The sequence below is a fragment of the Carcharodon carcharias genome, chromosome 11 (genome assembly GCF_017639515.1).
Source record: "Carcharodon carcharias isolate sCarCar2 chromosome 11, sCarCar2.pri, whole genome shotgun sequence".
NCBI classification, from domain to species: Eukaryota; Metazoa; Chordata; class Chondrichthyes; order Lamniformes; family Lamnidae; genus Carcharodon; species Carcharodon carcharias.
The window spans coordinates 31,525,241-31,550,568 of NC_054477.1; the positions used below are offsets into that span (position 1 = coordinate 31,525,241).

Below are 25,328 nucleotides of genomic sequence, written 5' to 3' on the forward strand. Positions count from 1 at the left end.
GTGTGTGTGGGTAGGGAAAGGGGCTGATTATAGTATGGGGGGTGGTAGGTAAAGGGGCTGATTATATTGTGGGTAGTGAAAGGGGCTGATTATAGTGTGTGAGGGTAGGGAAACGAGCTGATTATAGTGTGTGTGGGTATGGAAAGGGGCTGATTATAGTGTGTGGGTAGGGAAAGGGGCTGATTATAGTGTGTGTGGCAGCAAGGAAAGGAGCTGATTATAGTGTGTGTCGGGGTAGGGAAAGTGGCTGATTATAGTGTGTGTGGTGGTAAGGAAAGGAGCTGATTATAGTGTGTGTGGAGGTAGGGAAAGTGGCTGATTATAGTGTGTGTGGGTAGGGAAAGGGACTGATTATAGTGTGTGTGGGTAGTGAAAGGGGCTGATTATTGTGTGTTTGGGTAGGGAAAGGGGCTGATTATTGTGTCTGTGGGTAGGGAAAGGGGCTGATTATGGTGTGTGTGGGGGTAGGGAAAGGGGCTGATTATGGTGTGTGTGGGGGTAGGGAAAGGGGCTGATTATAGTGCGTGTGGGTAGGGAAATGGGCTGATTATAGTGTGTGTGCAGATAGGGAAAGGGGCTGATTATTGTGTGTGTGGGTAGGGAAAGTGGCTGATTATAGTGTGTGCAGGTAGGGAAAGGGGCTGATCATAGTGTGTGTGCAGGTAGGGAAAGGGGCTGATTATAGTGTGTGTGGGTAGGGAAAGGGGCTGATTATAGTGTGTGCTGGGGTAGGAAAAGGGGCTGATTATAGAGTGTGTGGTGGTAGGGAAAGGGGCTGATTATAGAGTGTGTGGGGGTAGGGAATGGGGCTGATTATAGTGTGGGGGGGTAGGGAAAGGGGCTGATTATAGAGTGTGTGGGTAGGGAAAGGGGCGGATTATAGTGTGTGCGGGGTTAGGGAAAGGGGCTGATTATAGAGTGTGTGGGTGGGGAAAGGGGCTGATTATAGTGTGTGTGGGTAGGGAAAGGGGCTGATTGTTGAGTGTGTGGGGGTAGGGAAAGGGGCTGATTATAGTGAATGTGGGCAGGTAATGGGACTGATTATAGAGTGTGTGGGTAGGGAAAGGGGCTGATTATAGTGTGTGTGGGGGTAGGGAAAGGGGCTGATTATAGTGTGTGGGGGTAGCGAAAGAGGCTGATTATAGAGTGTGTGGGTAGGGAAAGGGGCTGATTATATTGTGTGTGGGGGTAGGGAAAGGGGCTGATTATAGTGTGTGTGGGTAGGGAAAGGGGCTGATTATAGTGTGTGTGGGTAGGGAAAGGGGATGATTATAGTGTGTGTGGGAAGGGAAAGGGGCTGATTATAGTGTGTGTTGGGGTATGGAAAGGGGCTGATTATAGTGTGTGTGGGTAGGGAAGGGGGCTGATTATAGTGTGTGCGGGGGTAGGAAAAGGGGCTGATTATAGAGTGTGTGGGGGTAGGGAAAGGGGCTGATTATAGAGTGTGTGGGTGGGGAAAGGGGCTGATTATACAGTGTGTGGGTAGGGAAAGGGGCTGATTGTAGTGTGTGGGGGAAGGGAAAGTGGCTGATAATAGAGTGTGTGGTTAGGGAAAGGGGCTGATTATAGTGGGAGGGGTAGGGAAAGGGGCTGATTATAGTGTGGGGGGGGTAGGAAAAGGGGCTGATTATAGAGTGTGTGGGTAGGGAAAGAGGCAGATATAGTGTCGGGGAGGGGGTAGGGAAAGGGGCTGACTATAGTGTGTGGGGATAGGGAAAGGGGCTGATTATACAGTGTGTGGGTAGGGAAAGGGGCTGATTATAGTGTGTGTGTGGGTAGGGAAAGGGGCTGATTATAGAGTGTGTGGGTAGGGAAAGGGGCTGATTGTAGTGTGTGGGGGAAGGGAAAGTGGCTGATAATAGAGTGTGTGGTTAGGGAAAGGGGCTGATTATTGTGTTTGTGAGTAGGGAAAGGGGCTGATTATAGTTTTGTGCAGGTAGGGAAAGGGGCTGATTATAGTGTGTGTGCAGGTAGGAAAAGAGGCTGATTATAGTGTGTGTGCAGGTAGGGAAAGTGGCTGATTATACTATGGGGTAGGGAAAGAGGCTGATTATAGTGTGTGTGGGTAGGGAAAGGGGCTGATTATAGTTTGTGCAGGTAGGGAAAGGGGCTGATTATAGTGTGTGTGCAGGTAGGGAAAGGGGCTGATTATAGTATGGGGGTAGGAAAAGAGGCTGATTATAGTGTGTGTGGGTAGGGAAAGGGGCTGATTATAGTGTGTGTGCAGGTAGGGAAAGGGGCTGATTATACTATGGGGTAGGGAAAGAGGCTGATGATAGTGTGTGTGCAGGTGGGGAAATGGGCTGATTATAGTGTGTGCGGGTAGGGAAAGGGGCTGATTATAGTGTGTGCGGGTAGGGAAAGGGGCTGATTATACTGTGTGCAGGTGGGAAAGGGGCTGATTATAGTGTGTGTGCGGGTAGGGAAAGGGGCTGATTATAGTATGGGGGTAGGGAAAGAGGCTGATTATAGTGTGTGTGTAGGTAGGGAAAGGGGCTGATTATAGTGTGTGTGGGCAGGGAAATGGGCTGATCATAGTGTGTGTGGGTAGGGATAGGGTCTGATTATAGTGTGTGAGGGGGTAGGGAAAGGGGCTGATTATACTGTGGGGGGGTTAGGGAAAGGGGCTGATTATAGTGTGTGGGGGTAGGAAAAGGGGCTGATTATAGTGTGGGCGGGATAGGGAAAGGAGCTGATTATACTGTGTGGGGGTAGGTAAAGGCGCTGTTTATGGTGTGTGTAGGTAGAGAAAGGGGCTGATTTTGAGTGGGGATGTAGGAAAAGGGGCTGATTATAGTGTGTGAGGGGGTAGGGAAAGGGGCTGATTATAGTGTGTGTGGGGGTAGGGAAAGTGGCTGATTGTAGTGTGTGTGGATAGGGAAAGTGGCTGATTGTAGTGTGTGCAGGTAGGGAAAGGGGCTGATTATAGTGTGTGTGTGGGTAGGGAAAGGGGCTGATTATAGTATGGGGGGTGGTAGGTAAAGGGGCTGATTATATTGTGGGTAGTGAAAGGGGCTGATTATAGTGTGTGAGGGTAGGGAAACGAGCTGATTATAGTGTGTGTGGGTACAGAAAGGGGCTGATTATAGTGTGTGGGTAGGGAAAGGGGCTGATTATAGTGTGTGTGGCAGTAAGGAAAGGAGCTGATTATAGTGTGTGTCGGGGTAGGGAAAGTGGCTGATTATAGTGTGTGTGGCGGTAAGGAAAGGAGCTGATTATAGTGTGTGTGGAGGTAGGGAAAGTGGCTGATTATAGTGTGTGTGGGTAGGGAAAGGGACTGATTATAGTGTGTGCGGGTAGTGAAAGGGGCTGATTATTGTGTGTTTGGGTAGGGAAAGGGGCTGATTATTGTGTCTGTGGGTAGGGAAAGGGGCTGATTTTGGTGTGTGTGGGGGTAGGGAAAGGGGCTGATTATGGTGTGTGTGGGGGTAGGGAAAGGGGCTGATTATAGTGCGTGTGGGTAGGGAAATGGGCTGATTATAGTGTGTGTGCAGATAGGGAAAGGGGCTGATTATTGTGTGTGTGGGTAGGGAAAGTGGCTGATTATAGTGTGTGCAGGTAGGGAAAGGGGCTGATTATAGTGTGTGTGCAGGTAGGGAAAGGGGCTGATTATAGTGTGTGCAGGGGTAGGAAAAGGGGCTGATTATAGAGTGTGTGGGGGTAGGGAAAGGGGCTGATTATAGAGTGTGTGGGGGTAGGGAAAGGGGCTGATTATAGTGTGGGGGGGTAGGGAAAGGGGCTGATTATAGAGTGTGTGGGTAGGGAAAGGGGCGGATTATTGTGTGTGTGGGGTTAGGGAAAGGGGCTGATTATAGAGTGTGTGGGTGGGGAAAGGGGCTGATTATAGTGTGTGTGGGTAGGGAAAGGGGCTGATTGTTGAGTGTGTGGGGGTAGGGAAAGGGGCTGATTATAGTGAATGTGGGCAGGTAATGGGACTGATTATAGAGTGTGTGGGTAGGGAAAGGGGCTGATTATAGTGTGTGTGGGGGTAGGGAAAGGGGCTGATTATAGTGTGTGGGGGTAGGGAAAGAGGCTGATTATAGAGTGTGTGGGTAGGGAAAGGGGCTGATTATATTGTGTGTGGGGGTAGGGAAAGGAGCTGATTATAGTGTGTGGGGATAGGGAAAGGGGCTGATTATAGAGTGTGTGGGTAGGGAAAGGGGCTGATTATAGAGTGTGTGGGTAGGGAAAGGGGCTGATTATGGTGTGTGTGGGGGTAGGGAAAGTGGCTGATTATAGTGAGTGTGGGTAGGGAAAGGGGCTGATTATAGTGTGTGTGCAGGTAGGGAAAGGGGCTGATTATTGTGTGTGTGGGTAGGGAAAGGGGCTGATTATACTGTGTGCAGGTGGGAAAGGGGCTGATTATAGTGTGTGTGCAGGTAGGGAAAGGGGCTGATTATAGTATGGGGGTAGGAAAAGAGGCTGATTATAGTGTGTGTGGGTAGGGAAAGGGGCTGATTATAGTGTGTGTGCAGGTAGGGAAAGGGGCTGATTATACTATGGGGTAGGGAAAGAGGCTGATGATAGTGTGTGTGCAGGTAGGGAAATGGGCTGATTATACTAATGGGTAGGGAAAGAGGCTGATGATAGTGTGTGCGGGTAGGGAAAGGGGCTGATTATAGTGTGTGCGGGTAGGGAAAGGGGCTGATTATACTGTGTGCAGGTGGGAAAGGGGCTGATTATAGTGTGTGTGCGGGTAGGGAAAGGGGCTGATTATAGTATGGGGGTAGGGAAAGAGGCTGATTATAGTGTGTGTGCAGGTAGGGAAAGGGGCTGATTATAGTGTGTGTGGGCAGGGAAATGGGCTGATCATAGTGTGTGTGGGTAGGGATAGGGTCTGATTATAGTGTGTGAGGGGGTAGGGAAAGGGGCTGATTATACTGTGGGGGGTTAGGGAAAGGGGCTGATTATAGTTTGTGGGGGTAGGAAAAGGGGCTGATTATAGTGTGGGCGGGATAGGGAAAGGAGCTGATTATACTGTGTGGGGATAGGTAAAGGCGCTGTTTATGGTGTGTGTAGGTAGAGAAAGGGGCTGATTATAGAGTGGGGATGTAGGAAAAGGGGCTGATTATAGTGTGTGAGGGGGTAGGGAAAGGGGCTGATTATAGAGTGTGTGGGTGGGGAAAGGGGCTGATTATAGTGTGTGTGGGTAGGGAAAGGGGCTGATTGTTGAGTGTGTGGGGGTAGGGAAAGGGGCTGATTATAGTGAATGTGGGGATTATAGTGAATGTGGGCAGGTAATGGGACTGATTATAGAGTGTGTGGGTAGGGAAAGGGGCTGATTATAGTGTGTGTGGGGGTAGGGAAAGGGGCTGATTATAGTGTGTGGGGGTAGGGAAAGAGGCTGATTATAGAGTGTGTGGGTAGGGAAAGGGGCTGATTATATTGTGTGTGGGGGTAGGGAAAGGAGCTGATTATAGTGTGTGGGGATAGGGAAAGGGGCTGATTATAGAGTGTGTGGGTAGGGAAAGGGGCTGATTATAGAGTGTGTGGGTAGGGAAAGGGGCTGATTATGGTGTGTGTGGGGGTAGGGAAAGTGGCTGATTATAGTGAGTGTGGGTAGGGAAAGGGGCTGATTATAGTGTGTGTGCAGGTAGGGAAAGGGGCTGATTATTGTGTGTGTGGGTAAGGAAAGGGGCTGATTATAGTGTGTGCAGGTAGGGAAAGGGGCTGATTATAGTGTGTGTGCAGGTAGGGAAAGGGGCTGATTATAGTGTGTGTGGGTAGGGAAAGGGGCTGATTATAGTGTGTGTGGGTAGGTAAAGGGGCTGATTATAGTGTGTGTGCAGGTAGGGAAAGGGGCTGATTATTGTGTGCGTGGGTAGGGAAAGGGGCTGATTATAGTGTGTGTGGGTAGGGAAAGGGGCTGATTATAGTGTGTGTGCAGGTAGGGAAAGGGGCTGATTATTGTGTGTGTGGGTAGGTAAAGGCGCTGATTATAGTGTGTTTGGGCAGGGAAAGGGGCTGATTATAGTGTGTGTGCAAGTAGGGAAAGGGGCTGATTATAGTGTGTGTGCAAGTAGGGAAAGGGGCTGATTATTGTGTGTGTGGGTAGGGAAAGGGGCTGATTATAGTGTGTGTGCAAGTACGGAAAGGGGCTGATTATAGTGTGTGTGCAAGTAGGGAAAGGGGCTGATTATTGCGTGTGTGCAAGTAGGGAAAGGGGCTGATTATTGTGTGTGTGGGTAGGGAAAGGGGCTGATTATTGTGTGTGTGGGTAGGGAAAGGGGCTGATTATAGTGTGTGTGCAAATAGGGAAAGGGGCTGATTATCGTGCGTGTGCAAATAGGGAAAGGGGCTGATTATTGTGTGTGTGCAAGTAGGGAAAGGGGCTGATTATTGTGTGTGTGGGTAGGGAAAGGGGCTGATTATTGCGTGTGTGCAAGTAGGGAAAGGGGCTGATTATTGTGTGTGTGGGTAGGGAAAGGGGCTGATTATTGTGTGTGTGGGTAGGGAAAGGGGCTGATTATAGTGTGTGTGCAAATAGGGAAAGGGGCTGATTATCGTGTGTGTGCAAATAGGGAAAGGGGCTGATTATTGTGTGTGTGTGCAAGTAGGGAAAGGGGCTGATTATTGTGTGTGTGGGTAGGTAAAGGGGCTGATTATTGTGTGTGTACAAGTAGGGAAAGGGGCTGATTATTGTGTGTGTGGGTAGGGAAAGGGGCTGATTATTGTGTGTGTGGGTAAGGAAAGGGGCTGATTATAGTGTGTTTGGGTAGGTAAAGGGGCTGATTATAGTGTCTGTGGGTAGGGAAAGGGGCTGATTATAGTGTGTGTGCGGGTAGGGTAAGGGGCTGATTATAGTGTGTGCAGGTAGGGAAAGGGGCTGATTATAGTGTGGGGGGTAGGGAAAGGGGCTGATTATAGTGTGAGGGGGTAGGGAAAGGGGCTCATTATAGCGTGTGTTGGCGGTAGGGAAAGGGGCTGATTATAGTGGGAGGGGTAGGGAAAGGGGCTGATTATAGTGTGGGGGGGGGGTAGGAAAAGGGGCTGATTATAGAGTGTGTGGGTAGGGAAAGAGGCTTATATAGTGTCGGGGAGGGGGTAGGGAAAGGGGCTGATTATAGAGTGTGTGGGTAGGGAAAGGGGCTGATTATAGTCTGTGTGTGGGTAGGGAAAGGGGCTGATTATAGAGTGTGTGGGTAGGGAAAGGGGCTGATTGTAGAGAGTGTGGGTAGGGAAAGGGGCTGATTGTAGTGTGTGGGGGAAGGGCAAGCGGCTGATAATAGAGTGTGTGGTTAGGGAAAGGGGCTGATTATTGTGTGTGTGGGTAGGGAAAGGGGCTGATTATAGTGTGTGTGCAAATAGGGAAAGGGGCTGATTATTGTGTGTGTGCAAGTAGGGAAAGGGGCTGATTATTGTGTGTGTGGGTAGGGAAAGGGGCTGATTATTGTGTGTGTGCAAGTAGGGAAAGGGGCTGATTATTGTGTGTGTGGGTAGGGAAAGGGGCTGATTATTGTGCGTGTGGGTAAGGAAAGGGGCTGATTATAGTGTGTTTGGGTAGGTAAAGGGGCTGATTATAGTGTCTGTGGGTAGGGAAAGGGGCTGATTATAGTGTGTGTGCGGGTAGGGTAAGGGGCTGATTATAGTGTGTGTGCAGGTAGGGAAAGGGGCTGATTATAGTGTGGGGGGTAGGGAAAGGGGCTGATTATAGTGTGGGGGGGTAGGGAAAGGGGCTCATTATAGCGTGTGTTGGCGGTAGGGAAAGGGGCTGATTATAGTGGGAGGGGTAGGGAAAGGGGCTGATTATAGTGTGGGGGGGTAGGAAAAGGGGCTGATTATAGAGTGTGTGGGTAGGGAAAGAGGCTTACATAGTGTCGGGGAGGGGGTAGGGAAAGGGGCTGATTATAGAGTGTGTGGGTAGGGAAAGGGGCTGATTATAGTGTGTGTGTGGATAGGGAAAGGGGCTGATTATAGAGTGTGTGGGTAGGGAAAGGGGCTGATTGTAGAGTGTGTGGGTAGGGAAAGGTGCTGATTGTAGTGTGTCGGGGAAGGGCAAGCGGCTGATAATAGAGTGTGTGGTTAGGGAAAGGGGCTGATTATTGTGTTTGTGAGTAGGGAAAGGGGCTGATTATAGTGTGTGTGCAGGTAGGGAAAGGGGCTGATTATAGTGTGTGTGCAGGTAGGAAAAGAGGCTGATTATAGTGTGTGTGCAGGTAGGAAAAGAGGCTGATTATAGTGTGTGTGCAGGTAGGGAAAGGGGCTGATTATACTATGGGGTAGGGAAAGAGGCTGATTATAGTGTGTGTGGGTAGGGAAAGGGGCTGATTATAGTTTGTGCAGGTAGGGAAAGGGGCTGATTATAGTGTGTGTGCAGGTAGGGAAAGGGGCTGATTATACTATGGGGTAGGGAAAGAGGCTGATGATAGTGTGTGTGGGTAAGGAAAGGGGCTGATTATATTGTGGAGTGGCGGTAGGTAAAGGGGATGATTATTGTGTGTGAGGTTAGGGAAAGGAGCTGATTATAGTGTGTATATGCGTAGGAAAAGGGGCTGATTATAGTGTGGGCGGGTAGAGAAAGAGGGTTTTCATAGTGTGTATGGGTAGGGAAAGGGGCTGATTGTAGTGTGTGTGGGTAGGGAAAGGGGCTGATTATAGCGTGTGTGGGTAGGGAAAGCAGCTGATTATAGTTAGTGTGGGTAGGGAAGGGAGCTGATTATAGAGTGTGTGCAGGTAGGGAAAGGGGCCGATTATAGAGTGTGTGGGTAGGGAAAGGGGCTGATTATAGTGTGTGTGGGGGTAGGGAAAGGGGCTGATTATAGTGTGTGCGGGTAGTGAAAGGGGCTGATTATTGTGTGTTTGGGTAGGGAAAGTGGCTGATTATCGTGTCTGTGGGTAGGGAAAGGGGCTGATTATGGTGTGTGTGGGGGTAGGGAAAGGGGCTGATTATAGTGCGTGTGGGTAGGGAAATGGGCTGATTATAGTGTGTGGGGGTCGGGAAAGGGGCTGATTATAGTGTGGGGGGGGGATTAGGGAAAGGAGCTGATTATAGTGAGTATGTGGGTAGGAAAAGGGGCTGATTATAGTGTGGGGGGAGTGGGGAAAGGGGCTGATTATAGTGTGTGTGGGTAGGGAAAGGGGCTAATTATAGTGTGGGGTGGCGGTAGGTAAAGGGGATGATTATTGTGTGTGAGGGTAGGGAAAGGAGCTGATTATGGTGTGTGTAGGTAGAGAAAGGGGCTGATTATAGAGTGGGGATGTAGGAAAAGGGGCTGATTATAGTGTGAGAGGGGGTAGGGAAAGGGGCTGATTAGAGTGTGTGTGGGCAGGGAAAGGGGCTGATTATAGTGTGTGTGTGGGTAGGGAAAGAGGCGGATTATAGTGTGGGTAGTGAAAGGGGCTGATTATAGTGTGTGTGGGTCGGGAAAGGGGCTGATTATAGTGTGTGGGGTAGGGAAAGGGACTGTTTATAGTGTGTGTGGGGGTAGGGAAAGGGGCTGATTATAGTGTGTGTGGGGGTAGGGAAAGTGGCTGATTATAGTGTGTGTGGGTAGGGAAAGGGGCTGATTATAGAGTGTGTGGGTAGGGAAAGGGGCTGATTATAGTGTGTGTGGCGGTAAGGAAATGAGCTGATTGTAGTGTGTGTGGGGGTAGGGTAAGTGGCTGATTGTAGTGTGTGCAGGTAGGGAAAGGGGCTGATTATAGAGTGTGTGGATAGGTAAAGGGGCTGATTATAGTGTGTGTGGGTAATGAAAGGGGCTGATTATAGTGTGTGTGGGTAGGGAAAGAGGCTGATTATAGTGTGTGTGGGTAGGGAAAGCGGTTGATAATGGTGGGGGGGGCGGGTAGGGAAAGGGGCTGATTATAGTGTGTGGGGGGTTAGGGAAAGCGGCTGATTATAGTGTGTGTGGGTAGGCAAAGGGGCTGATTATAATGTGTATGTGAGTAGGGAAAGGGGCTGATTATAGTGTGTGCAGGTAGGGATAGGGGCTGATTATAGTGTGTGGGAGGGCAGGGAATGGGGCTGACTATAATGTGTATGGGGGTAGGGAAGGAGGCTGATTATAGTGTGTGTGGGGATAAGATAGAGGTTGATTATAGTGTGTGGGGGTTGTAGGGAAAGGGCCTGACTATAATGTGTGTTGGGGTAGGGAAGGAGGCTGCTTACAGTGTGTTTGGGGGGGTAGGAAAGGGGCTGATTATAGTGTGTATGTGTGTGGGTACATGGTGGAGAGGGGCTTCACTGAGTTTTCTGTCACAGGGAAATATGGGGAGCTTGGCTGAAACCTCAGTGGCCAGTATCCGTGGCACGTTATGTCCTTTAGCTGTTCAGAAGTACTCCACTTTCCTCATATAGACTGGCCCCAGTCTGGGAGGAGCATGGCTCCACATTCAGGTAAGTTACTTATCTTGTGAATTAATTCCATTTTATTTTAGTGAGCCTAACAGCAGCCAACGCAGGAGAGGAATGGCCTTTGATTGGAAGAGCAGCTCTTTGCAGAATCTTCCTCTCTACTTACCTTTCTGACCGGCACTTGAGAGACTGGCTCCGGGGGCCAATAGAATGGCTTCAGGGGCCACAATCTGGCCAGCGGGCTGCCGGTTGGACAAGCCTGCTTTAAACAATAATCCCAAAGTGGCTAGGAGTGGTGCCGAGTTTTACAGATAAGTTTATTAGTGAATCACTGACTGGGGAAGAAGTCAGAGGGACTGCCTTCCTACTCTCTGAGAGCAAAGACAGAAAAACACAAAGAGACAATGGGCGGTCAGCAAGCTGGGCCTAGAGAATTGGCCTAGAAGGGAAAACTCATTTTCTCAAGCACAGAGCCGGTCAGGAGCAGAAGGCTAAACAGGCAAACCATAGTGATCTCACCAATATGGACAGTGTGGCATATTTTCATTATTCCACTTCTTCCTGAGGAAGATTTGGCATTTCACTTGCTGTCTGTAAAATAATGCAGCTGATGATTTGTATTTAGCTCACCTCACTTGTATGCTTCAGTCCTTCTTTGGAAATATGGCAGAAACACCAACTGACTGCAGGTGTGAAAGACACAATATCCAGCACAGACCACAAGGTGGTCCTACTCTCACACCTCTGTGACTTGCTAATACTAAATTAGATATTGGCCAGCCCCACACACCCTTAGAGAAGTGACTGGACCTGCTATACCTGGCAGAATATCGAAAGTGGACAGAAACAATTGAACAGGGATAACATACTATGACAGATCCACGTAGGTCAATATCTCTGGGTAAATACACATGTCAATGGTTTGACAAAACAGTTCCAAGCACCAATAGCTACTTTTATTTAATATGGATTTAGAAGTAATTCCTGAAATATCTTAGTGTTATGGCTCCTCAGTCAACAAAACTATAGTAAATTATCTGTAAGACTAACCCATGAAGCCTTCAGCAGCTTCACAAATTGTGTGTAACGTCAATAGTGTTTACTTCAATAGCAAGTAAGCAACAAACAAGAACTTGCATTTATATAGTGCCTTCAACACAGTAAAATGTCCTAAGATGCTTCACAGGAGCATTGCCAAACAAATGTTTACACTAAAGGACATGAGATACTGGCGTGACCAAAACAAGAGACAGAGATAGAGAGAGAGAGAGGGAGAGGGAGAGGGAGTGGCAGCTAAAGTACACTACCAATGGTGCAGCGATGAAAACCAATGGACATTACATGCGAGGTTGTGGTATATGTACCTCAGAGTGTTACAGTAAAGGAGTTTGTTACAGTGAGGCTGTCGCCAGTGATTATCCATGAATTATAGTTAATCACAGAAAATCACAGGCTGGTGAGTGCATAACCCAGGCTAGAATATTTTATACAGTTCATTTGTCATTAGAGGGTGCACTGTGTCACAGTGGGGAGTTACTGCAGGTCACCTCACAGTTGGCACAAGATTAGCTCATATAAAGGCGCAATCCATCAGGATAAATCTTGCAAAATATTCTTCCAGATCTGTGAAATATTTCATTTAAAATGGTACAATTGAAAGCATAACATCAGCCAGAAATCCTGGGGGAAATAAATAATAGATCTTTCAAAAAAATATTGGTGCAGGAGATGTAAAATAATTGCCACAGTGCAAATATTCCTAAAGCAGCAATTACAAAGCATGGGCTTAGAACTGAGCCTACAGCTGAAATAAACTCAAGCTAACAAAGCACCTCCCCCCTCTTTAAAAGTGCAGATCACAACATAAACGCTGCTTCTGGGATTTCCCATGTATTTTTAATGACTTTCGTTATCCAGTGGCCTCTCAAGACAACATCACTCAGTAAGACCATTGGTAGGCTGCTCACCAGATGAGTCCATAGCTGAACGGTTAAGATTAAATTCAATGAACTTCTAGAAATGAGCTGACATCTGTCCTGTAGTGTGCAGTACTAGGGGATAGCTGAGGTCCTTGCCTTTCCTTATAGTCATTACACTCCCTGTCCTACACTGTTTGGACAAACAGTTCAGAAGGTGAACATTCCAAGTCATAGAAATTATACTTCATGCAGCAAAGATTGTTTCGTTTTCCTTTTCTTTATAAACCTACAAATGATTAGGCCTTAAGATTGGCAAATTGTGCCACACATACTATATTCTGAACTAACTTGTTTGGATTTAGCCTTCAGTGTTTTCCTGAGTTAGTTGGCTTCTTCCTATACGCCAAACAGTTGCTTTTGACATCAATGTTCTGCATGTTCTTACCTTTATCAAAAGCTCGTAGCGGGGAATTCGCTGAACTGGCTTGATCATTAAATCAGACAGTGCTTGCTTCTCCTTATTCTCCCTCATGCTTTGCTGCAATGTAAGAGAGTTAGGGTGTGAAGAGTGTTAGTTCCATCACCATGTCCTCCAACCAAACCCTTGCAACTCACAAGTCACAAGCTGGGAAATCTGGGGTGGAATCTTATGCCCTATAAAAATAACAGTGGAACGGGACCATTTCCAGGTCCAAACTCCGCACTTGTCAAGATACCTGCCTGGGAGATCTCCCTGGAGGCAGCCAATTAAGGAGCTGCCTCCGGATCTGCTATCCAATTAAGGATGGTGAGCAGCTTCCTGAAGCAGCAGGCCCAATCAGAAGACACGCAGCCTTGGAAGGACAGCAGTGCTACTGTAAGAGGAGGTCCATGAGGTGGCATCTGGAGAGATCTGTAATTTTTTAACTCTACTTGTGAGGTGGCCACAGCTGCCAGGCCTCCTATATGGAGCGGCTTCCCCTCCACAGGATGCTCTGCAGCCGTAGCTCTGGCCCACTGATCCCTGCTGCTCCAGTGGGGCGGGGGCAGGAGGTATGAATAGCCGGCCTCGCGGGCCTCCAGGTTTTAACCTCAACATGGGGCCCGTCCATCCCAATCAGCCCTTCATTATTCAAATTCACTACCAACCCCTCTGGAGAGGGTAACCACTGCCGGTGCTGATCCACCTCTGGCAACATTGGATTACTGACCCGATAACCAGTTTTGAAACTTCCTCCCTGTCCCGCCTTCTGGATTCCCTCCTTAGGACCGGGAATATACCACCCTTTAACAGCCATCTATGAATGGCATCACAGGATTAGTTGATGGTCAGTCTTTTCCCTTGCTCCATTTTGCCCCTGTATTTTTACAGGGCATAAGATACCTTGCTCCAGTTTGTTCTTGTTAGGGAGGGAGATAGCACCAGGACAATCACAGTGAGCATCAAGCACGTCCAGGTAGCACCCACAGCAAATTTCCCTCTATTCTATTACAAGATGAGGCATTGGGTCCTTCCTATATCTGGCTATGAATATGGGTAATAAATGTGAATATGGGGCATTCATTGAAGTAATTAGGAACCCTTCAGCCAACAATGCTCACTGACATAGAAGAACTCAATGCTGACAGTAAAGCTCTCTTTTAAGGATTGATACCATAACACTGTATTTAACACTAATAAAATTGCAATTAATTCAATTAATTTTATTAGTTTTATGAGAATTTGGGATTTAAGACTGCACCATTGTTGTACCTAACACATTGTTGGTATGTCAAATGTACAGGTTAAGATAACACTCGTGGGGCTGGAATTTTGCCTGCTGAATTTGGTTGGCATGACGGCCAAAAACAAAATGGCAACGCCAGAACTTGTGCCAGTCTGCCACCTTCACTCCTGACCCAGCTGACATTCATAAGAGCAAAGGGAGGGTGGGAAAGTTGGGGGGGGGGTTCTGTTGGAAGCTGTGTAAAGCTGAAGAGCTCCTGTCAGAAAACAAAGTGCAGCATTGAAAAGGTTTTACGTTGATTTAAAAAAGTGGAATTTTTGAGGAAAATCTATTGCACAGCTATCAAATTTTAATAACACTAACATTTCCCTCCACTAGCCCGGCTTCCAACTCTCCATCTGCCCTGGCTAGCTTGAGGAATCAGAATCTTTCCTATTTTAAATCATTCACAGACAGCAACCACAGCAAACGCTGTCTACTGGGGCCAGAGGAAGGCCCGCTTCCCTGGTGTCCCACCTCCATTGCTGCTCCCCACCTATCAATTGGCTGGCAGATCTGTCACCTCCCCACTTAGGCTTCTGCCTCAACCAAAATGCTGATTCCTGGTTCGCAACTGGGGGCGTGTCGGCGGTCCAGGAACAAACCCACCTCTGGAATCTCGTCTTGTCCATGAAAATCCAGTCTGTTGTATCTTGTTAACTTGTAAATATACAAGATGGAACCACCTATTTCCCAGTTAGTCTTGCCTCCTGCTGATTCCATCATTCAGTCAGCTCCAGTCGGCCTGTCCCTTAACAGTCCCATTGTTAAGTCCTGTCTCTAGTCAGACACACTGCCCACCTTGCTCCAAATGGGACAGCTATTCACAGCCCCATGCTGCGTCAGCTCTGCCCCCTGCTGGCCACATCAATCCCATTTCTGTCCCAACCCTGATCCAGATCAATGTGCTCTTAGGCCCGCTGTAGAATGAGCAACAGACCTTACCTCCAAAAACTTAATAAATGCTGGCTTCGCATCCTTGGCCAATCGCACAGCCTCTTTGGCATTGAGAAAGTTATCGATGTATGCAGAGTATGAGTTGGCCAGTACATCCTTGGAGAACTGCAAAATGAACACAGGTATTAATGGGAATGACAGGATGACTGTAGAACTACTTTGAAGGTATCGGATTAGCACAGTGGATGAATGATATGTCATGTATAGTCATACATAGGACTGGCACACGGAACAGACAGGTGGCAAAAGGCTGCTCAGAGCGAAAGATAACTCACAATCCGAGGTCCACGGGTCAAAAGGACCTGCAAGAAGTATAGATCCTTATACTGACAGGAGGTTCAGTCTGAAAATCTCCCCTAGCCTGATGAGGTCGATCAGAGAAAAAGAGAGAGATCAAAGGTTGAAAGAACCAAAACCAGAAGTACTCAGGGTGGTTATATAAATAACTATATATGGGACTCTTTCATCGCTGCTCCTTAATAGCAATGACTATGCATTCTGTTTCAGATCACTGAGAAACAGTCTCCTGTTCTTCACCTGCCATCTGTTAGCAAAAAATGGGGGAGAGACTGACAGAAAAAAAGCAGATCACTCAATTGGGTTAAATATTTGGCCTCTGAAAATATGTGAGCTAGCCATCATAGAATCATAAAGCACAGGGGGTTATTCAGCCCATCATAACTGTGCCAGTCTTTCGAAGGGCTATCCAATTAGTTGCACTCCCTGCTCTTTTCCCATCACTTTGTAAATCTTTGTCCTCAAAGTACCCATCCAATTCCCTTCTGAAATTTACTGCTGAATCTGCTTCCACCACTCTATCAGGTAGGGCATTCTGGATCATAACAACTCAATGCCCAGAACAAATACCCCTCATTTCCTTTCTGCTTCTTTTGTCAATTATCTTAAGTCACTGTCCTCGTGTTTTCAAGCCTCCTGCCAGTGGAAATAGTTTCTCCCTATGTACTCTATCAAAACCTCTCATAATATTCAACAGCCCTATTAAATCTCCTCTTAACCATCTCTGTTCTAAAGAGAACAATCCCAGCTTCTCCAGCCTCTCAATACCCAGAAAGTTACACTCCGATTTTGACCACTGGGGACTTTTTCAGCTGTTCCTACCAAAGCTTATGAAGTGAGGGGAAGATCCACGAAATGAAGGCTCCCATTGCACTTAGAGGTCATCTCCAGGCCCCATCTTCTGTCAGGAGGCCACCAATTGCAGTGATGATAGCTGATGTGGCCCCTTTGCAAGGTGAACAAATTCTCTGCAAATCCTGAAGTCATAGAGTTACTTATGACACAGAAGGAGGCCATCCAGTCCACTGGCTCTCTGTAGAACAGTCTGGTCACTCCCACTCCTCTGTTCAATCCTGTAGCCTGCAGATTTACCTTCCTTCTTGTGCCAAAGCCATTTCCTTTTGAAATCATTAATTGTTTCCACTTCTACCACCCATGTTCCAAGTCAATACCACTCGTTGTGTAAAAAAGTTCCTCCCCACAATCCCCCTGCATCTCTTGCCCAAAACATTACACTCGCCCCTGGTCCTGGTACCATCAGCTAAAGGAAACAGTTTTTCTTTATTTACCTAATCCAAACCTGTCATAATTGTCTACATCTCTATCAAATCTCTTCTCAATCGCCTCTGCTCCAAGAAGAACAAACCTCAGCCTTTCCAACCTAATCTTGTAACTAAAATCCCTCATTCCTGGAACCATTCTGGTAAACCTCTGCTGCACCCTCTCAAGGACCTTCACATCCTTCCTAAAGTGTGGTGACTAGAACGGGATGCAATACTCCAGTTGGGACCTAACCAGAACTTTATAAAAGTTCAGCAAAACTTCCCTGCTGCTGTATCCACTGCCTCTATTTATGAAGCCCTGAATCCCATATGCTTTGCTAGCCAAGCTCGCAATATGTCCTGTCACCTTCAAAGATTAAAGCACACGCAACCCCACCCCTTTCCTCTACCAGCAACTCCCCCAGCCCCCCCATCCCTGCACACTCTATAGAATTGTGCCATTAAGTCCATATTGCCTCTCCCTATCCCTTCTGTCAAAATGAATATCTCACACTTCTCTATATAAATTCCACCTGCCACTTGCCCTCCCAATCTGCTAACATCTCTGTGTCACTATGAAGTGAATGGAAATAAAAATAGGGGGAGACGTAAAATGGGCTGCAATTCGTTACCACCCATTTTACACTTGCACAAAGTTAATTTTGACCCCACTGTCAGTGTAATCAGGTTGAGCTTTTGTAACAAATTATAACCATCACCACATGGGGGCGCACTGATGAGGTTGTATAGACAAAGAGAAAAAGAGATCCTGGGTAGGGTTTTCCCCATGGGCTTCCTATGTAAACAGTTCCATAATAGACAATAAGATTATAGTCTGTGATCTGTCTTACTTTGGTTTCAGTTCCAGTAGAAACCTAAATCTGTCCACATACATTCTGTGCTCAGTTAAGCGAATCTCTGCACAACAAATTCACTACCCATTGCTGATCTGAGTGTGGTTGGGATGATTTCAGACGGGACAACTGCTATCTTTTATAATAATAATAATAAAGACAAAAAATCACGGATGCTGGAAATCCAAAACAAAAACAGAATTCAACAGAAAAAACAGAACTGCTATCTTTTCTTCCCTTCTCATGTAAAGGTGTTATTTCTGATGGAATGTGCCCGACGGGTGCAGGTGCCCTCTGGTATCTCTGCCATCGGGTTACATTGCAGTAATAAGAAGGATAACAAGGGTCAGGAGGCTATTTCAACACCAAGAAATTCAAAGCCAAAATCCACTGTCCACAGTGCAATTGCAATTTCTAGGAACATAGGAACAGGAGTAGACCATTCAGCCCCTTGAACCTGATCCACCAATTAATTAAATTTTGATCGATATGTATTGTAACTGCATTTAACTGCCTTGGTTACATATCTCTTAATATCCTTGCCGAACAAAAATTGATCAATTTGAAATTTTTAAATGATCTAACCTCAATAGCTTTTTTGTGAGGGGAAGTGATTTCCAGAATGCCACTGCTCTTTGTAATAAAGAAGTGATTTCTGACATGACCACCCTCCATCTCTGTGTCTCTCTATCTCTCCGCCCCCCACACACACACCTTAAACCAGCTTATATTTCAACTCTTTCTTGGACTCGAACGCAAGTTCTGTCGAAGGGTCATGAGGACTCGAAACATCAACTCTTTTCTTCTCCGCCGATGCTGCCAGACCTGCTGAGTTTTTCCAGGTAATACTGTTTTTGTTTTGAATGGCTTAGCTCTAGTTTTGTCATGCCCTTTATTCTGGACTTGCCATCAAAGGAAATAGTTTCTCTTTATCTGTTGTATCAACTCCTTTAATAATCTTCTAGCAAAAGTCACTTGATGGTAAAGGGGCAGGAAATCTGGCTGTTTTTTCTTCTGTTTCCCTGGCACAGGGATGTTGATACTAATTGTGATTTACCTACTGCCAACTCAAAGTCAACTATTTAGTAAAGTGGGACGACTGAAGCTGGGATGTTCTAGCCTGCATATCTATTATCTTAAATTTGGTCCCATTACCGCCTCCAACCACACTCTGATCCATCTAACTACCTTCCTACTGCCCCGCCTATGACAGTTCATTGTATTGTAACTTAAATATTACAACATGGCTTCCTGTGGTCTGGAATGGACTGTCATTGGTGTGCTGTTAGGTCTATGCCTTGACGCAGTGATAGCACCTTGACTCAGAAGGCATTGGGCTTGAAGACCACTCCAGAGACCTGTAGCTAGGTTGACAGCATTGGGGGCGTGCTACACTCATGTAGCTGCAGTCTTTAGGGTGATACGTTAAAACTGAAGACCCCTCTACCCTCTCATGTGGACTTAAAAGATCCCATTGCACTAATGGAAGAAGAATATTTGTTCCTTAACATATTACCAGAAAAACACTTGGTCATCATTTCATCGCTGTTTGTGAGAGCTTGTTGTGTGCAAATTGGTTGTGCGTTCCCTACATTGTAGCAGTGACAACCTTTCAAAAAGACCTCATTGGTTGGCAAATGCTTTGTAAATCCTGAAGGCCTGAAAGGCGCCTTATAAATAATTCTTTTCTTTGTAACTACCTAATTAGGTGTACAGGAGTGGCCCAGATTTACACACTCTTTGGTATTTCCCTGCCTTTCTATCATTTATCCCAGAACGCTGGGCATAAGGGCTTCTTGTAAAGGACCCAGAAATCAGAAGACACAAGAATGCAAGAGGTAGGAGCAGGAGCAGGCCATAAGCCTATTGAGCCTGTTCCATCATTCAATGCAATTATGGCTGATCTTCAACTTCACTCCCCATATCCCTTAATTCCCTGAGACACCAAAATCTGACTATCCCAGCTTTAAAATATAGTCAATGATGAAGCATCCACGTTTGGGGTAGAGAATTCCAACGATTCACAACCATTTGAGTGAAGAAATTTCCCCTTATCCCAGTCCTAAATGATCGGCCCCTTATCCTGAGACTGTGTCACCATGTTTTAGGTTCCCTGACCAATGGCACCAATTTCTCATGGCCCACAGTGTCAAGGCCCTTCAGAAGCTTGTATGTTTCAATGAGATCACTTCTCATTCTTCTAAATTCCAGAGAATATGGGCACAATTTACTCAGCCTCTCATTGTAGGACAGTCCTCTCTTCCCAAATGACAGAGAGAGGATTGGGGGGTGGGGGGTGCAGTGTAGAAGGGTGGCCTTTACAAGTTCTCTCAAAGAGCTGCCATGCATAGACCTCATGGAGAAAACGTGAAATTATAAGTCTGAAAAAAGGACTTTTTTTTGCACAGGCAATGCATCTTTCACCCATTTGTTGGAGGGGCTGCACACATTTCTGTTCACTGGTATTGGTGGAAAGCCTTGGCCAATGCTGTTATTGCTTCACAGTTCTGGATGCTGTGTTAACAATACTGCAACATAGCCAGGACTTCGGTAGCATTCAGGGCTTGAGTTAACGGTTCTGCAATATGAGCTCGCAGTGTTCGAGAAATATCAGGAAAACAACTTCATTTAATGTCTTCCTGTTACACAGTCAATGTTTCCTCTCACTTGACCCATGACTTCCTCCATTACAAGGGATTATGCTGTCTCGGGTCAAATTTTTAACTGATGAACCAGATAATATACCTCCAGAATTTTTATTCCGGTGCTCCTTCGAACCTTTTCAGCCTAGTCACAACACTGCAATGAATGTGGTGATTGTCAATCAAGTTTGAGAGTTTCAACATTATTCCAATACATTTCATGTGTGATACTCTTAATTCACCATCTAAAATTGCATCCTACAGCAGTGATGGATGCCTAACGGAGAGAACTTCAACCCAACTTAAACTGCTCCTTCCAGATACAATCTAAGTATTGGGAAGACAAAATCCATGTGTTTTTTCTGAGATTGCCCTTGATCAGTACCCCATCCCTTAAACACTCACTCCTTCTATCACCACTTGATGCAACATGGTAACAGTGGGTACCATCTACAATTAACAGTAGCAACTTGCTAAGGCTTCTTGACAGCACCTCACAAGGAGGTAACCACTGCCACCTAGAAGGACAAAGAGAGCAAGTACATGAAAATGTTACCACCTACAAGATCCCCTTCAAGTAACCATCTTGACTTAGAAGTATATCCTCATTCCTTCTCTGTTGTTGGGTCAAAATCCTGGAACTCCATCCTTAACAACACTCTGGGTATACCTACACCACATGGACCTTAGCAGTCCAAGAAGGTGGTTCACCTCCACCTTCTCAAGGGCAATTAGGTTTGGTCAATAAATGCTGGCCCAGCCAATGGTATCTGCATCCCATGAATGAATAAATTTTAAAAAAGATCGAGCCAAACATGACACTTTGCTGAAATCTATACTGGCTACACTTTATAACACTGATTTCCTAGTTGCTTTTTGTACAGGATATACATTGATCTCAGGGGAGGCCCTTGTCAGAGGGTTGACTAGAACATTTGGTGGAATGGCAATGCTTTCTACTTCACTTCTACTAATTAAATTTCAAAACCAGAGTACAAGAGGCTCAATGGTCTCCTTCTGTACTACAGTCTGTAGCCTAGTGATTCCAATCTGTCAAGCGGACAGGGTCCTGGGATAGGGCAGAATTCTTCCCGGTGTGGCCTTATAAGGCCTCATCTGATTTTTCGCTGGCTGAAAGATGCCATGAGGTCTGTAGAACCTTTATAATTGCTCCACGCCCCCACGACTTGCCGAGAGTGGGTTGATTATATGACCATTTTTTCTCCCTTAGAATCTGAAGACTTAAACAAACTAAATTCTCTTCAGGGCTTGGGGAATTGGCCTCTGGCTCCACCCATCGGTATGGCTGAGTGGTGCACAAGTGGCCCACGTGGTACCTGTTTTGTCACTAGGGCCAGGATTTTATGGCCCCTCCTGCCCGGCGGGATATTACGGTTCAGCCGAACTGAAAGGAGGTTTAAATGGCTCTCCGCATCCGCTGGGGGCAGGTTGGAGACATGCCATGGCGGAGCCGTAAAATCCTGGCCCAGGAGTTGAGATGGGGTCTTCAGCCTGCCTGCTCAGGGTAACTTAGGTACTATATTCCTACTTCTTGAGTCTAAGTTCCAACCTGGTCCAGGCTGAATGGCTTTTTCTTGCTTTGAACTTTATGTAAAGTGTGTCTGGATCCGAAGCATGATAAGCTGTGGCAGTCTCAACGCAGTTCTGAGTGGACACGGCGCAAAACTGTCCACACAATTCAGCACATAATAGCAATGGCCAAGATAATGTTTGGGTACGAAAGTGGAATTAACTCAGTGCTGCTTCAGAAAATGCTCTTCCTTGGCTGGGGCCCAGGCACCTTGTCAAGTGAGAGCAGAGGAAGCCCCCTGTTAGCTGCCTTCTCATAGCCTGATACGCAACGCTTGGCCAAAATGAAAAATTTTCTCATATTCCTCATCAGAACATCGTTCAACTCAAGGAGAAAAGCCTTTAATAAGACAATAAGTAGATTTTTTTAAAGGACAGCACTGCTGGAGATCCTTATTTGCATACCATCAAGACCGTTCTGGCTGTTTTCAGTCAAAGGGGATTAATATGTCCTGTACATGTAGTTTATTTATTAAGTATCTACATCTTGAGCAAACACACTGCATAACTTTGTGCCAAATCCATTTAAAGATTTATTTCTATGGTACACTTCAACCTTAATACTTAACTTGATTATGAAGTAATCCCAGGAAAGAGCCAAATCTCATTGGCCTTTGAAGACCTCCTCACAGCCTGGGGGAAATTTCCAGCACATTACATTGTCCAATTCAGAGGAGCTTCTTACCCTTTTGATTTAGGATTTGGCACTAAACCTAGGTGTAACCAGGAGGGTTTTCACAGCAATTTTACCTGACTTTCTCCATGTTTAACTCAATTTGGCAATATCCCTCGCAATGTTGTAAAAGCACACTATCTGGGAAGATAAAACAAATTAATGAGGAGGTAAGTTCAGTTTAAGGAGGCCCTTCACACCTATGACCTCATTCTTCCAGTTCCTGATCCTACCATTTTCTCATTACCACATCCAGCTGCTCTTTAAATGAGTCGTCTCCAGGACTCACTTTACCTGATGACCCTTTCTAGATATTGATCATTCTCTGTGCAAAGGAATGCATGTCTGTCCTAGATTTGTCCTTTATAGCCCTGAACCCACACAGACATTAAACTAGAGAATTAAAAAGTATTAGCCAGCACCTCCAAAAGAGGTGGTAGATCAATAACAGAACATGAATATGGGCTCTAGTGAAGGCAAAATGGGAAGATGAGGTGGATTGTAACCCTAACACAATGACAAAACCAGGCAGTGCATACTTAAAATCTAAAATGGAGTAGGAGTGATGAAGGGAGTAGAACTAATGGAGTGAAGAGTGAAGAAGGCGAGTAGGAATGATGAAGGGAGTAGGAGTGATTAAGAAGAGTAAGAGTGATGATGGGGAGTCAAGAGTGATGAATGGAGCAGGATTGAAGGTGAGTAGGAATGGTGAAATGGAGTAGGATGGAGGAGATAGGAACGATGAAGGGATTTGGAGTTATGAAGTAGGAGTGATATAGGAGAGTTGGAATGATGAAGGGGAGTCAGAGTGATGAAGGGAGCAGGGTTGAAGGTGAGTAGTAGTGATGAAATGGAGTAGGAGTGATGAAGGGACTAGAAGTGACGAAATTGAGTAGGCTGAAGGAGTTAGAAGTGATAAAGGGATTGGGAATGATGAAGGTGAGTAGGAGTGATGAAGGAAAGTCGAATTGATGAATATAAGTAGGATGTAGGAAGTTGTAGTAATGAAGAGAATAGGATTGATGAATCTGAGTTGAAGCAATTAATGAACTGGAATAAAGAAGACAGGAATAATGAAGGGGGGAAGATTGATGAAGGGGAGTGGGAGTGAGGAAGGGAGTCAGAGTGAAGGACATATATATTCCACTTACTGCCTCACCCAAACTGTTACCTTCGTGGTTTACCATTATCACTAAATCATAAGATAAAAGCAAAAAACTGCGGATGCTGGAAATCCAAAACAAAAACAAAAATGCCTGGAAAAACCCAGCAGATCTGGCAGATAGCCCTATCCCTTCCCCCAGCCCCACTAGGGCTATCTGTCCCTTGCTTATCCTGCTTTCTACCCTTAATGTCACCATTAGCACATTTCTTAGTTAATATCACCACCGTCAACACCCCTTTGTCCTTTTGTCTTTGACATCTTTTGGCAATCTCCACCTATCACTGGCCCTCTATCCAGCTCTACCTGTTCCACCCCCCAACCCCCCTTAAACCAGCTTATATTTCACCTCTCATCTATTTTTCCTTAGTTCTGGTGAAGAGTCATACGGACTTGAAACGTTAACTGTATTCCTCTCCGCAGATGCTGTCGGACCGGCTGAGTTTTTCCAGGTATTTTTGTTTTTGTATCACTAAATCATATCTTGATCTCTCCCTCTATTCCTTTGGCACCAATTACGCCTTTGAGAATTGCACCTTGTCCCACCCTCCTTCACCTTACCTTTAGAATCTTCATTCTCTACCAGCCCTCTCAAACCTGACTTGAGTTTATTGTTTATTATTTTTTGTTTTTATCTCTGTGTTTAATTGACTGCCACTGCTCTTCAAGAAATGCCTACCTCCTTGAAGAAGTTCTGTTCCTCTCTGCGACAAGATTTCCGTATCTCTCTGTTGTCTTGCTCACCTTCTTTGCTTTCCATTTCCCTCCTAGTGTTTGACAAGGTGTTTAGTAAAACCCGCTTTCACAGCCATATCTCCTTTCTCAGTGACTGTCTCCGTCTCCGACTTACCCCACGTGGATTTCAACTGAAATTCCACCCCTCATGTTTCGAACCCACCCAGGATTACAGGTATCTCCGGGACATAAAACGTTTCTCGGACTGCTGTTCCCGTCACATTCTGAAATCCACACTCAGTACCATGCGCCGCCATATGAACACACTCGACCTCTCCCTCCAGCAGCACCGCCGTACCCTTTTTCAAAGCTGCGCGTGCCCCCAGTTTCATTTTATCCTTCGGCTCATCCGACGCCTCAACAAGAAACTTTTTCTCTTTCTCTCAAGTGCTAAGGAACGCAAGCTACAACAACTCATCGACACCAACACCCATCTAGGACCCCCCACCCCTGCCTGTTCCTCCGTCCCCACCCTTTCTTCCAATCCCAACCCCAGCCGTGTATTCACTATACCCCCTGACCTTCCCCTCTCCGATGCTGAACGTTCAGTGCTCAGCAAAGGACTTAGTTTCATACCCTTACGCCCTCACCTCAATGAATTTCGGGCTCGGCATGATACTGAACTCTTCTTCCGCCGTCTTCGTCTCCGGGCTCACTTCTTTGGGCAGGAGTCCTCTCCCAGTTCAACGGATCCTTTTACCCATCTCCAATATTCTCCCTCCACCTGGACCCCTCCCTCTGGATTCTTACCTTCTCTCGATCTTTTCATTGAGAACTGTCGGCGCGACATTAGTCGTCTCAATTTCTCTGCTCCTCTCACCCATTCTAACCTGTCTCTCTCTGAACTTACTGCACTCCATTCTCTCAGGTCCAACCCTGACATTGTCATCAAACCCGCTGACAAGGGTGGTGCTGTTGTTGTCTGGCGCACTGACCTCTACCTCGCGGAGGCTGAGCGCCAACTCGCAGACACTTCCTCCTACCTCTCCCTGGACCATGACCCCACCACTGAACATCAAGCCATTGTTTCCAGGACTGTCACTGACCTCATCTCCTCTGGGGATCTCCCTCCCACAGCTTCCAACCTGATAGTCGCCCAACCTCGGACGGCCCGCTTCTATCTCCTACCCAAAATCCACAAACAGAACTGCCCCGGTAGACCGATCGTCTCAGCTTGCTCCTGCCCCACAGAACTCAT

General features: G+C 46.5%; 1 protein-coding gene across 1 annotated transcript in view; it reads right to left on the reverse strand.

Annotated features, from left to right (window-relative positions):
• Positions 1–25,328, reverse strand: part of LOC121283863 (rho guanine nucleotide exchange factor 17-like) — a 502,814-nt gene that overhangs the window by 142,458 nt on the left and 335,028 nt on the right. The window contains exons 4-5 of the mRNA XM_041198663.1: positions 14,904–15,020; positions 12,659–12,751 (exon numbers count right to left, since the gene is read on the reverse strand). Coding sequence (XP_041054597.1) covers positions 12,659–12,751; positions 14,904–15,020 — 210 coding nt within the window. The remainder of the gene's footprint in view (positions 1–12,658; positions 12,752–14,903; positions 15,021–25,328) is intronic.